The sequence below is a fragment of the Canis aureus genome, chromosome 25 (assembly GCF_053574225.1).
Source record: "Canis aureus isolate CA01 chromosome 25, VMU_Caureus_v.1.0, whole genome shotgun sequence".
Taxonomy (NCBI): Eukaryota; Metazoa; Chordata; class Mammalia; order Carnivora; family Canidae; genus Canis; species Canis aureus.
This window is the reverse complement of record NC_135635.1, coordinates 5,409,147-5,426,753: the sequence shown is the minus strand read 5'-3', so window position 1 is coordinate 5,426,753 and position 17,607 is coordinate 5,409,147. Positions and strand designations below refer to the sequence as shown.

At 40.8% G+C, this 17,607-nt stretch overlaps 1 protein-coding gene, 1 long non-coding RNA gene and 1 pseudogene across 2 annotated transcripts; 2 read left to right on the top strand and 1 right to left on the bottom strand.

Annotated features, from left to right (window-relative positions):
- Positions 1 to 423: 423 nt before the first annotated feature.
- LOC144296875 (tubulin alpha-1A chain) lies at positions 424 to 4,839 on the bottom strand. The gene is made up of 4 exons (XM_077870187.1): positions 4,681 to 4,839; positions 2,350 to 2,572; positions 2,061 to 2,209; positions 424 to 1,618 (listed from the first exon to the last, which is right to left on the bottom strand). The coding sequence occupies exons 1-4, from the start codon at positions 4,681 to 4,683 to the stop codon at positions 638 to 640; spliced, it is 1,356 nt and encodes a 451-aa protein (XP_077726313.1). The 5' UTR covers positions 4,684 to 4,839; the 3' UTR covers positions 424 to 637.
- On the top strand, positions 3,631 to 10,028 carry LOC144296878 (uncharacterized). Its single transcript, XR_013363812.1, has 2 exons — positions 3,631 to 4,928; positions 5,872 to 10,028. It is a non-coding gene; the product is annotated as an uncharacterized LOC144296878 (long non-coding RNA).
- Positions 10,029 to 11,828: 1,800 nt separating this feature from the next.
- Positions 11,829 to 11,919, top strand: LOC144297786 (U6 spliceosomal RNA; annotated as a pseudogene).
- The last annotated feature ends 5,688 nt before the right edge of the window (positions 11,920 to 17,607 follow it).

Here is a 17,607-nt window from a genome sequence, read left to right as displayed (position 1 = left end):
CAGAGATGTAGGCAGAGGGAGAAGCAGACTCCATTCAGGGAACCCGATGTGGGACTCGATCCCAGTACTCCAAGACCATGCTCTGAGCTGAAGGCAAATGCGCTTAACCGCTGAGCCACCCAGGTGTCCTGTGTATTCACCGTTTTGTTAGTCATGAGACTAACAAAGCAACCAGACCTTTGTGTATTAGTGGATATCAATTCTAAAAAGTATTAGCATATAATGGAGTTAAAATTTAAGAAGAGCATGGATGTTATCTAGTGGTAATTTGTCGCTATTTTGTATTTTATGATTAAGTTTTATAATATAGTAAATTTTAAAATAAGTCATAGTACATGTATAAGATACAGTGAACGGTTATTCTTTTTTCTCAGAACTAAGTACATGAATTTCAGACACCCAAATAGAAAACACAAAACTAAATTCATTTAAGACAGGGAATACTTTATTCAAACCCATCAGAGAAATGGACAGCTTGAGTCTGTAACAAAGCGTCGTGTTTTAAAGCATAGGTCAGTAATTATATATGAGAGTATACACTGCTACATACAAATTAACTGATCAGAGCACAACTTTTCAATGTTCAAAACAGAATAAGCTTCCCTGTAAAAGCAGCACCTTTGTGACATTTTTAACTTTAGTATTCCTCTCCTTCTTCTTCACCCTCTCCTTCAACAGAATCCACACCAACCTCCTCATAATCCTTCTCCAGGGCAGCCATGTCCTCACGGGCCTCAGAAAACTCTCCTTCCTCCATGCCCTCACCCACATACCAGTGAACAAAGGCACGCTTGGCATACATCAGGTCAAACTTGTGGTCCAGGCGAGCCCAGGCCTCAGCAATGGCTGTGGTGTTGCTCAGCATGCACACAGCTCGCTGTACTTTGGCCAGGTCTCCACCGGGTACCACAGTGGGAGGCTGGTAGTTAATGCCCACTTTGAAGCCAGTGGGGCACCAGTCCACAAACTGGATGGTACGCTTGGTCTTGATGGTGGCAATGGCAGCATTGACATCTTTGGGAACCACATCACCACGGTACAACAGGCAGCAAGCCATGTATTTACCATGGCGAGGGTCACATTTCACCATCTGGTTGGCTGGCTCAAAGCATGCATTGGTGATCTCTGCTACAGAAAGCTGTTCATGGTAGGCTTTCTCAGCAGAGATGACAGGGGCATATGTGGCCAGAGGGAAGTGGATGCGGGGATAGGGCACCAGGTTGGTCTGGAACTCCGTCAGATCCACATTCAGGGCTCCATCAAATCTGAGGGAAGCAGTGATGGAGGACACAATTTGACCTATCAACCTGTTTAGATTAGTGTAGGTTGGGCGCTCAATATCGAGGTTTCTACGACAGATGTCATAGATGGCCTCATTGTCTACCATGAAGGCACAATCAGAGTGCTCCAGGGTGGTGTGGGTGGTGAGGATGGAGTTGTAGGGCTCTACTACAGCTGTGGACACCTGGGGGGCAGGGTAGATGGAGAACTCTAGCTTGGACTTCTTGCCATAATCGACAGAGAGACGTTCCATCAGCAGGGAGGTGAACCCAGAACCGGTTCCCCCTCCAAAGCTGTGGAAAACCAAGAAGCCCTGAAGACCCGTGCACTGGTCAGCCTGTTAGAAAAAAGGAATAGAGAAAACCTATTACTGCTCTTTGCTATATCATCATAAGTACACAGATTTCCACTTTTCATACAACTCCAACAATATAGATCTTATTTTGACAAGAAATGTTTTTAATTTTTTTATTTATTTTTATTTTTATTTTTTAAGAAATGCTTTTATTTTTTTTTAAGAAATGCTTTTAAATACATGTAGACCTTCCTAGACTTCCTAAGCATCTTAATTAAAAATATCTGCATTAACATTTATAAAACAATACCCAAGTAGTTCATGTTTCAATTGAATTAAAAAAAAAACTGTAAAGGAGTAGTTCACCTCACTCTATTACATTTCAATTTTGCATTTGAAATGAAAAACAAAACAAAACAAAACATCGTATCTCAAATGTCTTCCTTCAGATCCTTATTTACTTTATTCTTGAGAATAAACATACCAGTTTCCGAATTCGGTCCAAGACAAGGTCAATGATCTCCTTGCCAATGGTGTAGTGCCCTCGGGCATAGTTATTGGCAGCATCTTCCTTGCCTGTGATGAGCTGCTCAGGGTGGAAGAGCTGGCGGTAGGTGCCAGTGCGAACTTCATCTGGAAAAGGAAAACAAGGTGGCCACCCATCACTAACAACCTGCATGACCCTGCTCAGCCCCAGGCTGTCAGTGGAGCCTCAGACAGACCTCCTGTCCCAGTGCCCCGGGAGCTCACTTGGGTTACTGAGGCCAACTCACCAATGACTGTGGGCTCCAGGTCTACAAACACTGCCCTGGGCACATGCTTGCCAGCGCCCGTCTCACTGAAGAAGGTGTTGAAGGAGTCATCTCCTCCCCCAATGGTCTTGTCACTTGGCATCTGGCCATCGGGCTGAATGCCGTGTTCCAGGCAATAGAGCTCCCAGCAGGCATTGCCGATCTGGACACCTGCCTGGCCAACGTGGATCGAGATACACTCACGCTATGGGAAGGAAAAGAGGAAAATTGTAAATTAGGTTGTGGTAGCATTTTGAATTTTTAGTTAATTTTTGAAAATATTTCTAATAATATACAGGTATTCTTCAGGTTTAGTTGAGATTATCCCTAATTCAATAGAAATGATTAAGGAAAGCACCTGCTACAAATGCTGCAGATGGGTGTGGTCTGAATAATAATGTTGCACTGTTTCGCACATGTGCAAGCCCATTGTTTCCAGTCATGCTTAAATATAATTTTTTTATTTAAAAATATTTAAAGCACGGATTTTGTAAAATGAAGCAAATTAAATTTAATCATTAATTAGTTGGAATCAATATTACTATTCTTGCCCCTTTAAATAAGAGTTTCTTCTACATATGACTTGGTATTTTAACATGGACATCTGTGCTGCAGCTGAAGCTAGATGCCACACCCCTTTGCAGTGTATCTGCAGAATCCATTAGTACTAGGGGATTGGAAGCTAACAAGGTCTGCCTCCTGCACTGCTGCATTGCTGCATTTGCTGTGCCTGGTACTAGCCTATTCTGTCTGCTACATTATTTAACAGAGTAAGTTCTATTTCCAGAAACTGCCTACATGATCTCATTGTGCTATTAGCCAGTTTTCCTTCTGTGACCCGGGCTGGGACCATATGCCTAAACTGAAATGAATTAATGTAGATTCACTAGAACAAAAGACAGCTGAACAGAGAGTACATAGTTCTTTGTCTGCAGCATTTTCATTACTTAAAAAGATGTCCTTCCAGAATCTTCTCCACTGCAAAATAAAAAAAAAAACCCTGAAAAATTATTAGAATCTTTAAAACAATAGTTCCTAAATTAGAAAAGTATCAGAGGACCTACCTAAGAATAAAAGCTCAGTGCAAGGATAATGAAATATTTATTTAAAATAATAAAATAGTATTTTCATTCTGAGATTCTCTACTCACCACAGAATATTTCTACTCATCACGTTGAATAAGAGATTTTCTTCCCTATAGTCTTTACGGCTACAGCTTCCATTGTCTAGCCATTGTCTATTCACTGACATTTGGGCGGGGGTTGGGGGCGGGGGGTGGGGTGGGGAAGGGCGTTTCCCTGGGTCCTGGGCAGTAGGGTACCCTGGCTCTCAAAGTGAGCTTTTTCTCTTGCTGGACGTGCCGTGCGGCTAGCACACAGACAGACAGACACACACACACACACACACACACACACACTCACTCCAGTCAGGGCGGGGTCGCCCCAGACCAGACTTTAAAGGGCTTGTGAAGAGAACTGTGATTTTGCATCTCAAGAAAGAAATATTTCATCTACGTTTTAACAGTGAATGAAAAACCTTTTAACGCCTACAGTTCCACAACGATGAAAGGCTTTTAATAAAAGTCTCCGACAGAGGAGGCTTAGAGGGGACGAGCGAACCCCGCCCCGCGGCTCCAAGGCCGGAGAAGCCAGAAACAAACAACTCCGCCCCTGCGCCGCCCCGACGCCGGCTGCCCGGGGTTCCAGCAGAAACTAGCCATTTTCCCCCGTGCAGACGCGGGTATCTCCCTAGAACGCCACCGACCCCGGAGCGATCTTCTTCCTCTAGCCCGGGGCTGCGCTTTGTCCCGCTCCTCTCCCCCTCCCCCTGCCCAACTGCACCCGCCGCGCCCGGGGCTGGGGGACCTCTTCTCGCCCTCCCCCTGGGACCAGCGCCAGGAAGAAAAGCCTGTCCGAGCCACACATACACCGGGGCCGCCTTTCCCTGCCCCAGATCCTGTCGTCACCGACAGACGGGCTGCTCGCGGCTCGGAAGGGCTCAGATAACAAGGACTCGCTCGGCGCCGCCTTTGTTCTTCCCCACGGTTCTGCTGCGCCCCGGGCGCAGTCCTGGCTGCGCTCCCGCACCCGCACCCGCACCCGCACCCGCACCCGCACCCCGCGCTGCGGCGGCGGCCGGGCTCGAGGATTGGGGGCAGCGAAGCTACACCTCGCAAACAAAGCATAAAGGCTGACCCTTACCCAAAGAAGCTGTAAAGGAAAGAAGGAAAGAGGGCTTCAGGTTTTCCCAGCAGATCTTGGGGGACTGACCCCACCCAAGGGCCACAAAGAGCCAGAGAAGGAAGATTCTTACCATGGTTGCTGCTTGGCGGCTGCCGGGCGGATGGCGGAGAAGAGGAGAGGTTGTTGCTTCTTACAGCGCGACTCTTAGGCGGTCGATGTAAGAGAACCTGCGGCACATGGGCGGATGCGGCTCCCTATATACAACTCGGTCACCATGGGGATGGGCTGGGGCCTTTTCCTGTTGGTCCAGACCCCCTCAATCTGCCCGGAGAAGTCACGACAGGAGAGTGGTGATTGGTGCAAGCAACATGGGATGAGGTAATCTCTCCCCCACCCCTTTTTCCCTAGCATCCATAGACTGTTTGCATCCTCCAGACAAAGAGACTGTGCAAAAACAGTCAGCCGAGCATCCATGATGGGGTGGGGTTGGGGGGCGGGTGGAGAAAAGAAGAAAGAAAACTTGAATTGGATGATTTTGCTATTGCTTAAACCTCACACTTACAGTTAAAATCACCAGTGTAGGTTTTTTTTTTTTCTCCAACACTTAGATCGCAGAATTTGTGTTCACATGAAATATTTGATGGAAAATTACTCCCAGCTCCTCTCTCAAAATATACTAAGTTCTACCACATTCGGTGAGGCTTCAACGTCTCTAATTGCTTTATAGATAAAGTAGGAGAAGAGATGGGAATGATGCTTAAAAAGGCCTGGGTGCATGTGATTTTTTTTTTAATATAAAAAGAAGGTTCAGTAATAGAGCCATCCAAAATGGCTTTTCAGGTTCAAGTAATTTATCTTCAGACCTTCTTTTGCACCCCTCCCCCAAATAGCTAAACAAAAGGGAGGATGGAAGAAAACCATACTAAATATGGAAGCACACAAGTAGTTCTAACACGGTGATAATTAAGATCTAAGAAACCTACCGTAGTTAAATAGTCTACTAGAAATACTCTTTTACCAGAAGTCTGTGTGATTACTATATTTTATGTAGTGTATTATTCCTTAAGATGAATCATCTTTCCTGATAACAGAATTGAGAAAATACAAGGAGTTCAGAAACTAGTTCTAGTACCTGTGCATGCAGTTATTCTCGGCATTGTTCTCCCCGCCCCCCGCCCTTTTTCTGGAAAGGAAGAGAATAACTAAGACATCAAATTTAAAAGGAGAGCTGTATAATGTAAGAAAGAAGACATTTTATAATTTTGTCTCCATCCACAGACAAGTTTGTCAGCTCGATAACTGCATTTCTTTTTTTATGTAGTTCTTGTGTGAATTCAGTAAATCTTCTCAGAGATTGGACTTCTAACTGTGGGAATTGTAGACAGCCTCACACCGTTGCTATTCAACTAGAGACTGTGGTGGTTGCTCAATTGCCTCTTGGGACAAAAAGGCTTTGCTTTCAGCCCTAGGAAATGGATTGCAGTAACATTCTTTTGCTATTTAGAAAGGCTCTATTATCAACAAAGATGGGCTCTGCAGAATAAGACTCTGGACTGATTACCACCTGACGTTGCTAATGGAATTTCGGAGGTAAAGAAGTTCGTTATGACCACCGAAGCTGAAAATTATATTTTGGCAGATGATTTTTATGTTCAGTTTTCAGCAACAGATTTTCAGGGTCTGCAGCACCATTTACAGTGCTCTGCAGAGCCCATTCATTCCTGCTGGGCTGGCAGGCAGAGCAGGCGTGGGAGGGAGGGACTTGAAACAGCTGCTGCAGGTTGTGGTGTGACAATGGCTGCCGTGGATTTTTCTAGTCTGCTATCCATAGCTCTGCTTTACTTGTTCAAATTTGCTGCAGGAGTCTCCCTAGAAAAAATAAAACCCGGCACACATATCATATTTATCTACTTCTTGCATATTTTATAGGAAAGATAATCTTCAACATCATCTTATCTCCATCCTTTTAGCAAATAAAAGTATATTTCAGTAAAAAGACAGGAGAATTAAGGACAACTCAAATATTTCCTCACCTAGAAGTACATTTAATAAAAATAAGAATTAAATGGCATTGGGGAGTATAAGGATTTATAAGTAGCTCATTGAAAATACTTCTTATAAAATTGTAATAAGTCAAATAAATGAAACACTACTGGACCATGGTAAAGTGTACAAATCTTTCCTTATGGAATGAGAGGCAGTCTTGAATTTTATTTTCTTTACAATATAAAAGAAATATGTCATTTCCCCAATAATCTCAGTTCTTTATGCAGTTACAGAGGATTAAATAAAAGAGAGGCGTGTTCATGCAATTGATTCTTTGTAATTCTATCTCAGAGCTATTCTGTTCCTTATGCAAATGAGGATTTTTCTTCTCCTCTTGAGCATAAGTAACAATAAGATCTAGGTCAGAAATAGATTATTTGAGCACTGATAATCTTAAAAGTATAAATGGGAGAGCAGGGGGGAAATAACTAATCTATTCTTTTTTCCCCTCATTATCTGACTTATTAGCATGTGGACTATTAAAAATTTTTTTTACTAGTTCACCTCTTATTTTTTCCTACCAATCTCTTTAGCTTACATAAATATATATCTCTAAGTATTCTACTAATAATTCATTCGTGTCCACTGTAAGATTAGCATAAAACATCCTTTCTCTTATAATATTTGTAGAATTTAAATTATTTATTTGTGTATCTACACCCCTTCTCCATTAAAATGTGAATCCTAGTCCCTGGCAAAGTGCCAAGCATACACTAGACATTATATATATGTTTGTTGATTTAAATGAACGGTTTCTCTCTGTGCATATTTTTACTAACTACTCTAACGCCTAGTAATTTAAGGGTATTTAACCAGTATTTTGTTTTTTTTTTAAAAAGATTTTATTTATTTATTCATGAGAGACACAGAGAGAGGCAGACACAGGCAGAGGGAGAAGCAGGTTCCATACAGGGAGCCTGATGTGGGCTGAATCCCGGGACCCCAGGATCATGCCCAGGGCAGAAAGCAGGCTGCTAAACCACTGAGCCACCCAGGGATCCCCAGTATTTTGCCTTTTTTATTCAAAAAGCATTTACTGAGTGTCTACAGTGAGCTCTTGACCATCCTGGATAATGTAATTCAGAGGTAGTAGCGTGATCTCTTTTCTCTAGAGTCTTTCAATCTAATTGAAGAAGTAAAACAAGCACATGTATATAGGAGAACAGCATGTGTTTGTGTGTATAGGGAGAGGAGCTTTGTAGAATCCATTGCATGTATTATAACTTACGTAGGAAACAAAAAAGTTGTATAACACTTTTTTTCTTCTTAATTCTTCATCTCCTATTTATCCCTAAATCCATTCAATCTGGATTCTGCTCTTACCACTCCTTCGAACCAAATGCCCTCCATTGTTGTTGTAAATCCACTGGATACTTTTCAGTTCTTGTTGACCTGTGATTAGCTTTGTCACAGTTGATATCTCTTTCTTGGGACACTTTCTTCCCTTGTCCTCAGAGACTCTACATTTTCTGGGTTTCCCCCTTACATTTTTTTGTTTCTTCTCTGCCACTGCTGGTTCCTCCTTCTCTCCCAATTTTTAAATGTTGGCATTTCTCAAGGTTCAGTCCTAGATTCTTTCCTCATTTTATTCCATATGATCTTAGTCACTCCTAGTAGATGGTAAGTGCATTTGTTCCCAAGGCTTCAAATCCTTTTTATATGCCCATCAATTATTAACAACTCCTTTTAGTTCCAGATTGTGTAGTAAACTTCCTGTCTCTGGCAGTTTCCCACAGGTATCCCAAATTGAACTAGTTATCTTCTCATAAATATGCACCTCTTACAAGGTTCTCTTGCTCAGCAAATGGAGTAGCACACATTTGGTTTCTCAAATCAGAAATGAGAATTACTTTTGATATCTTCCTCTCCTTTTCTAACCACCATAAAATCAGTCTCTAAGTCCTGTCAGGTCTACCTCCTGAATCTCAAATCTTGTTCTTTTCTATCTCAACTGCCTCCATTCTAGTAAGTACATCATCTTTTACCTGGATGTCAGTGCCCTCCTAGATTTTCTATACATTTACTCTTTCTTACCCTTATTCATTTCAGTCTTCACACAGCCAAAGTGATCTTATGATACATCTCACAGGGGCACTTAGGTGGCTCAGTGGTTAAGCGTCTGCCTTCGGCTCAGGGTCCTGATCCTAGGGTCCTGGGCCAAGTCCTGCATCAGGCTCCCCTTGGGGACCCTGCTTCTCCCTCTGCCTATGTCTCTGCCTCTCCCTTTGTGTCTCTCATGAATAAATAAAATCTTAAAAAAAATACATCTCACAGATCATGTCACTCCACTGCTTAAAGCAGATCAATGGCTGCCTGCTAGTTTTAAGATGAAGATCTCAAATCCTTAATATGGCTGCTTTAATTCCATAACGGAAGTAAGTCGTATACTTAAAAATCTGTAAAAAGATATATTGATTTAAAATTGTGTTAAAATTCAGGTCATTTCCTGAGAGTTGATTTTGATAGGGAGGAGGGAAGCAAAGGGGTTATAAAAGCTAGTCACTTTATAATTATGCTATAAAATTATGTTTTATTCATTTTTGTATTTATTCAATTCTTATAATAAAAAATTTAACAGGGATCCCTGGGTGGTGCAGCGGTTTGGCGCCTGCCTTTGGCCCAGGGCGCGATTCTGGAGACCCGGGATCGAATCCCACGTCGGGCTCCTGGTGCATGGAGCCTGCTTCTCCCTCTGCCTGTCTCTCTCTCTCTCTCTCTCTCTCTCTGTGTGACTATCATAAAACAAAAAAAAAGAAAAGAAAAAAAAATAACAATATAAACCCATGAGTTCATAAAGATACCCCACAAAGGAAAAATAAAATAGAAAAAAAATGAATTAAAATAATAATCTGGGCAGCCCGGGTGGCTCAGCAGTTTAGCACCACCTTCAGCCCAGGGCGTGATCATGGAGACCCAGGATCAAGTCCCACATTGGGCTCCCGCATGGAGCCTGCTTCTCCCTCTGCCTGTGTCTCTGTCTCTCTGTCTCTCTATGTCTCTCATGAATAAATAAATAAAATCTTAAAAAAAATAATCATCTGATACCATTGTACCACTGGAAATAACTATGGCACCAACTCCATACTCTACACATCGGCAATCAAATAAAGATTTGAGGGATGCCTGAATGGCTCAGTCAGTTAAATGGCTCAGTCAGTTAAGAGTCAAGACTCTTGATTTTGACTCAGGTTATGACTTCAGCATCATGAGATCGAGCCCTTGAGTAGGGCTCCATGTTGGGAGTGGAGACTGCCTAAGATTTTCTCTTTCCCTTCAGGAAAGAAAAAAGGGAAAAACAATAGATAAAGATTGTGACAAGACTCTTGGTAATTGTTAAATTTTAATGATATGTATGTGGAGTTCATTATACTCTTCTCTATTTTTGTGTATGTTTGAAAATTTCTTAATAAAATAAGTACTAAAAGGAGGAAATCGTGGTTGCTGAAGACAAATTTTATCCTGCTACCTTGAATAAGTGCATTTCAAGAGAAGGAAATTTCAAGAGAAGGAAAAGGTCCTTTTATTAAGACTTATGGCTTATTCAGAAAAAAAAAAGACTTATGGCTTATCATGGAAGCCTTCACTCCGAAAGGCAGCTTATAACCAAATGGGACAGGAATAGAGTACTTTGAACAGGGAGCATAATATTAGCAAAGACATAGTATGATGATGATCTGGTGCCTGTACAAGGGAGAGCAAATATGTTGTCTCAATTTGGGCATGCAAATGAGTTGTGGGTGGTGTGTTATATGTGGGATGGGGAGCTAGTTAATGAAGCATTTTGAACTCTGATCTGAAGAACGAGTTTGGGCTTGAGTCTATAGGCAGTGTGAAGCTTTTGTATTATAAAAAAGAATAGACAACATTTTAATAAAATTAACACTAATTTTTATAAAATATTTATTTATTTGACACAGAGAGAGAGCACAAGAAGAGGGGAGCAACAGGCAGAGAGAGAGGGAGAAGCAGGCTCCTTGCCAAGCAGGGAGCCCAATGTGGGGCTCCATCCCAGGACCCTGGGGTCATGACCTGAGCCAAAGGCAGATGCTTAACCGGCTGAGCCACCGAGGCCCCCCCTATAAAATCAATTTATAAAATTAATCTGACAGCTAAGTGGAGTAGGAAAAGAGACTGGAGATAATGGCACCAATAAGGAAGTGATCGCAATAATCTAAACAGAAGTTCTCAGACTTCATAATTTGTGGAGATGGTTAGAAAGGGATAACAGAAGGGACTATCCAAAGGAAGAATCTCAGTGGTGACTGGCTGAACATGATGCAAAAAGGAGAGAGTAGAAATTAACCCTTAAAGTTTTGAACTTGGTGGGGGTGCCTGGGTAGCTCAGTTGGTTAAGCATCTGCTTATGCATCTCCACCTCTCTATTCCTTACCTTTGTCAGATTCTCCAAGTATAACCCAGAATTTTAAGTTATGCTGCTGAATGGGAAACACCATTGATGTGCATGTTGTTATGTTCAGCACATGAAAAGCCTTTCTGTCTTTTTTCTTCTTTATTTTGAGAACTTTTTGTTGAAGGATATCATACACACATAAATGTTTACCAATCATAAATGTACAATTTGATGAATTTTTGCAAACTTAACATTATTACTAGTGTAACTAGCATGCAGATGAAGAAACAGAACATTATCACTATCTGAGAAGCCTCCTCCTGGTACCTCTACCCACTCACAATCTGCTGTAGAAAGTAATACCCAATGGGGTGCCTGGGTGGCTCATTTGGTAAAGTGGCTGAGTCTTGATTTCCACTCAGGTCATGATATCAGGGTCCTGGGATAGAGCCCTATGTTTGGCTCCACTGCTGTGAGAAGTCTGCTTGAGATTTTCTATCCCTCTCTCCCTGCCCCTCCCTCCACTCACGACCTACTGTCTCTCAAATAAATAAATAAATCTTTTTTAAAATGGTGATACTCAGGGATCCCTGGGTGGCACAGCGGTTTGGCGCCTGCCTTTGGCCTAGGGCGCGATCCTGGAGACCCGGGATCGAATCCCACGTCGGGCTCCTGGTGCATGGAGCCTGCTTCTCCCTCTGCCTATGTCCCTGCCTCTCTCTCTCTCTCTCTGTGTGACTATCATAAATAAAAATTTTTTTTAAAAAGGTGATACTCCGTGATTTATAGCACAATAGATTTGTTTTGCCTGTTTTTGAACTTTATAAAAATGTAATGGATTCTTTTATATATGGCTTATTTCACTTACTATTATGTTTGTGGTGCTTACTTCAGCAGCGCATATACTAAAATTGGAACAATACAGAGAACTTCGCAAGGATGACACACAAATATTATGTTTATGAAATTTAATCATACCATTGAATGTAATTGTAAATTGTTTTCATTGCTGTATAGTCTTTTATTGTATGAATACGCCGTAATTTATTTATCCATTTCCTAGTGTTAGAGGATATTTGCATTATTTCTAGTTTTTGGCTAATACCAATGACATTGCTATAAGCGTTCTTATACCTGTGTTTGGATGAATATACTTACAGACTTCTGCTATATATATTTCTGCTGCTATATACCTAGGAGTAGTAGAACTGTGGGGTAATAGGGCATGTATATGTTCAGCTTTAATAGAAAAACTGCAAATTTTCCCAAAGTTGTACATTCCCACTAGCAGTGCAGGAGAGTTCTGTTTCTCATCCTCCTTCATTGTAGCCATTTAGGAGAGTTCATAGTGTGATATCCATCACATTGTGACTATTGAGGTTGACACCTTTTCATGTGTTTATTGTCCATTTGAATATCCTCTTTGGTGAAATGGCTGTTCAAGGCTTTTTCATATTTTTCATGGATTGGCTGTCATTATCTTAGTATTTGGTTGGAGTGCATTATATATTATGAATAAGAATCCTTTGTTGGATTTGAAGATTATAATATAAAAATTTTTTTTTCCATTCTGCAACTTGCCTTTTCATTCTCTTAATGTTGTGATTTGATGAATGGAAGTTCTTGATTTTAAGTAGTTGTTTATCCATTTTTTCTTTATTGTTAACGTTTTTTAAAATATTTTATTTTTCAGTGATCTCTGCATTCAACGTGAGGCTTGAACATACAACTCTCAGATAAAGAGTAGCAAGCTCTACCAACTAAGCCAGCCAATCACCCCTATTGTTATCATTTTTTTGGTTGCATTTAAGAAATCTTTGCCTATCGACAGGTCACGAATATATTCTTCTAAAGGATTTATTGCTTAAGCTTTTACTTTAGTTTGACAATACATATGGGAACTGATATTTGTGTGTGTGTTTGATGTGATGTAGAGATCAGATCTATTTTTCCCCCATATGGATATCCAACTGATCCAGCACTGTTTATTTATAAGACTATTTCCGCCCCCACAGGACTGCAGTGACATTTTCTTCATGATTTAAGACACCATATGTATTTATGGGAAGCTTCCTCTCACTAGCTCATATATTTCAACTTTATTATTTTCTAAATTATTATAATCTTTTTTAACCCAAGTAATTAACTCATATGGATGATCAGCCCTATATGTTTCAAACATTTATTCATTTGTTTCTTCTTTTTGGAAACACATATTGGTTGTCTACTAAGTTGCGTGTATTGGACCAGGCATAGTGCAGTGTAATTAGATGTTTATTTGGCTAAGATTTAATTAGATAAAATGCATTCTGATAAGTCCCAAGAAAGAAGCAAGGCATGATCCTGTGCAAGGAGATACCTATTACCTATAACCTCTAGATCTTTGGAGGATGGTGTGGTATGGAGAATGCAGGAAGTCTTCCTGGAAGAGGCAATTCTTGAGGTTGTCTTGAAAAATAAATAGAAGTAGCAGGTACAAATGGAGAAAAGAGTGCACGTGCAAATATAAGACAACTGGGTTAGTTTCAGAAACTAAAGTGGAAGTGGTTTGTTATGGTTTGTTACGTAAAGTGTAAGGAAAGGGGATTGGGGAGGCTGGAAGATTAGATGAAGAACTGATTGTGAGGGACTTTGTTTCAAACTCAAATAGCCATTAAAGGAAATAGGAATAATGAACTTTGCATTTCAAAAAGATACTTCTGACTGCAGCTATGTGCAGAAAGAAAAGATAGAACAGTGTTGAGGATCAGGGGTTATAATGCAGGAAGACTGGTTAGAAAATTGCTGATTAGTAGATGGTAAGACAGACTCAAGGAAATAGAAAGAAGTAGACATATTTGGGAAATATGTGGAAGATTGAGTCTAGAGCTGGTGATATCTAGGAATCAGGAGCAATGAGCAGTGAAGGATGGGGCAGCTGGCTCCAGAGTTAGGCAGAACTGGTTTCAATTCTCCTTTCTGTCACAATTTAGCAAGGTTGGAAAGACCTTCTGGCTTTAAAGAATGTATTGGAAGAGTTTGAGACTGAAAGCAAGGAGACTAAGTAGGAGGCTATTACAATCATCTAGGCTTTATGATAAAGGCTTGACTAAGACTAAAGCTATAGGGACAGAAGGAAAGAGATGGATTGAAAGGAGAGAAATGGATTGAGGAATATTTGGGAGGTAGACTTACCAGATTGAGAGCAGACTTAAAAACAGCAAAGGGGAGTGCCTGGCTGGCTCAGTAGGTAAAGCATGCAACTTAAAAAAAAATGTATTTGTTTATTTATTCGTTTGTTTGTTTGAGAGACATGCCTGCACACAAGGGATGGAGGAGGAGCAGAAGAGAAGGGAGAGGGAGGGGGAAAGAATCTCCAGCAGACCTAACATTAAGTGGGGAGCCCCATGTGAGGCTTGATCCCTGGACCCTGTGATCATGACCAGAGCTGAAACCAAGATTAAGTTGCCTAACCAAGAGCCACCGAGGTGCCCCAAGTATGTGACTTCTGATTTCAGGGTTGTGGGTTTGAGCCCCATGTTGGGTGTAGAAATTACTTAAAAATGAAATCTTAGCTATGGAGCAAAGGTATTTAAATGAGTTAGTTGAGTTGGATGAGGCTTATTTCAGGTTTGTTGCTAGAGAACAATAATAAAATTATTCTTTTTCAGAAAATATTTAATTTCTTCTTAAAAATAAGTTAAATATTTTTTAAATATGTATATCTAATAGTACAGAAAATGGAATAAACACCATAGTGTATAGAAAACTGAATTTGACAACATATTAATGAATAAATGAACAAATGATTTAAAAAAAATGAAATCTTAAAACAAAACAGAAAAGGATTAAAAAGAAAAAAAAGAAGAAAAAGTGTCAGAAAAAGAAAAAAATGAGGGGCACCTGGGTGGCTCAGTGGTTGAGCATCTGCCTTTGGCTCAGGTTGTGATCCTGGGGTCCGAGGATGGAGTCCTGGATCGGGCTCCCCATAGGGAGTCTGCTTCTCCCTCTGCCTATGTCTCTACCTCTGTGTGTGCGTGTGTGTGTCTCATGAATGAATAAATAAAATCTTAAAAAAAGAAGAAAAAAAGATAAAGAAGGACTGGCCAAAAGAGAGAGAAAAGCAGAAGATATTGATGTTACAGAAAGGAAGGGCAGTATCAAGTAGAGTGCTGAGTAATATCAAATACTGCAGAGGAGTTGTTAGTAAGGACAGAGGAATGTTCATTGGATTTAGCAACAAGGAAATAAGTATATAATAAGTAAGACTTGGCACAGAATACATAAAACATGTTTCTGGGCCCAGAGGAGTTCAAGGTCCAATCCAATGATTGAAACTGTTACTACAATACATTATGTCAAGTGCTATGAGAGAGAAGGCAGTGCAGGAGCTGCCAACACAAAGAAATGTGTTACATTTCCCAACTTCTTCCCAGTTTAATGTTCACTGTCTCACGCCACACCATTGCCTCTATATTCTTTGTGAAATGATCATGCCTATCTGTCTCACACTGCCCTTCCTCATGCACGTTTGAGTGTAAAAGGATAAATTCAAGCAGTAGGTTTCTCTTAAATTCTCTAACAAAAACACATCTCAAACTCTAAATTTAAACAAGGAGACGGACAAGATTATGATGACGTGGTGAATTTGCAGTTGTCTTTATTTTTTTTTAAGATTTATTTATTTATTTTATGATAGACATAAAGAGAGAGAGAGGCAGAGACACAGGAGGAGGGAGAAGCAGGCTCCATGCCCAGAGCCCAATGCGGGACTCAATCCCAGGACTCCAGGATCGTGCCCTGGGCCAAAGGCAGGTGCCAAACCACTGAGCCACCCAGGGATCCCCAAGTTGTGTTTACTTTAGGGCTCAGTACTGATCAAAGTATTGAGTGATTTGGTTCTCACTATGTATGACCTTTAAAGACTATCTGCTGTATTCACTTCGGCCAAATTCTATTAACAGTTTAGGTAAGAATATGACCCACCTCTGAATTCAGAATTTTATTGAAGGCTTAACATCATCTTTCTCAAACTCTGGTCAACACACTGGAGTATTACTAAATAATGTGTGTGTTTTTTTTGTTTTTTTTTCTGGATAACAATGGTAAGAATTATGAGTGATTCTGGTAACTGAGTTTCATCTATTTTGGGAAGGACTTTTGTGTGTATAGCAGAGAGAAATATTAATAATTTTTTTTTAAACTAGGAATTTTTTAAAAATTTTTATTCATTTATGATAGTCACACACAGAGAGAGAGAGAGGAAGAGACATAGGCAGAGGGAGAGGGAGAAGCAGGCTCCATGCACTAGGAGCCCGACGTGGGACTCGATCCCGGGTCTCCAGGATCGCGCCCTGGGCCAAAGGCAGGCGCCAAACCACTGCACCACCCAGGGATCCCCTATTAATAAATTTCTATTCCAGAAGTAAGACTTACGATATAACACAAACACCTATACTCTGTAACATTAGAAACCTATCTCTGGTATTGTGATACAAGGCTTTGAGGTTAGTCATTGATGTTCAGTCACTTACCGAACCACTCTTTTGAACAACATATTTATGTCCTGAGATGCATATTTTAATTTGTAATTTTGCTCTGACATGTTGGGAAGGTGGTTCGCCTAAGCGTATTGATGAAATCTGACTTTTGGAAAAAGGGTACAAAATCTAAAGAGGCTCAAAGGCATCCTGGGAAGAGAAGAAAGATAAAGAATTGGAGAAGACAGTAGATAATCTCTGTTTTCCATAAAATGCAATTTATAATATGATTGCACTTCATTAACTCAAATTACACACACTCACAAGAATGCACATTGAACTGTTTTGCTTCCGTCTTTCCCCTCCTTCCCCTTAAAGCAGATGGAAATTAGGTGGCAGACTGGGAAGGTTGCCATGGTGCACTGGCTACAGGGATTTGATATTAGTCAAAGGAAGCTCCTGAGTCCCCTCCCCCAACCATCCAAATGTGCGCTTCTCTCTTTTCTTTCAAATTCTTGTCTATAATTCATATTATAGATAAATCAGGGTGAGATTGATGTACTAGTGGACAACAGAATAGATGCATTGATGTTGTAAGAAGTAAAATACTCAGGAATTATAACTGGTCCATTTTTATGTAGCACTAGCCACACAAAAAGTTAGAATTCATTTTTAAAATGTCTTATACAGGGAAGCCTGGGTGGCTCAGTGGTTGAGCATCTGCCTTTGGCTCAGATTGTGATCCCGGGGTCCTGGGACTAATTTTCTAAAGCTTGACCAATTTTATTAGTCCAAAAGGGGCTAGTTCAAGGGGAAGTGGGGCGGAATATTTAGGACTTGGTCTTTGAAGTTTCTTCTTTAAGTATTGCATATATAAATTTAAGAGCCAAAATAGTAGAAGATAACCCTTTTGTAACATACTAGAATCATCCTCTATACTAGTGTTTCCTAAGTGTGCCGAAGTAACTAGGATGCTAGTTAAAAATACTGATTTTCTCTCTCTTTTTCTGTGTGTCTCTTATGAATAAATAACCAAAATCTTTAAAAAGGGGGGGGGCACCCTGGGTGGTTGGCGGTTTGGCGTCACCTTCAGCCCAGGGTGTGATCCTGGAGACCCCAGATCGAGTCCCACATCAGGCTCCCTGCATGGAGCCTGCTTCTCCCTCTGCCTGTGTCTCTGCCTCTCTCTCTTTCTGTGTGT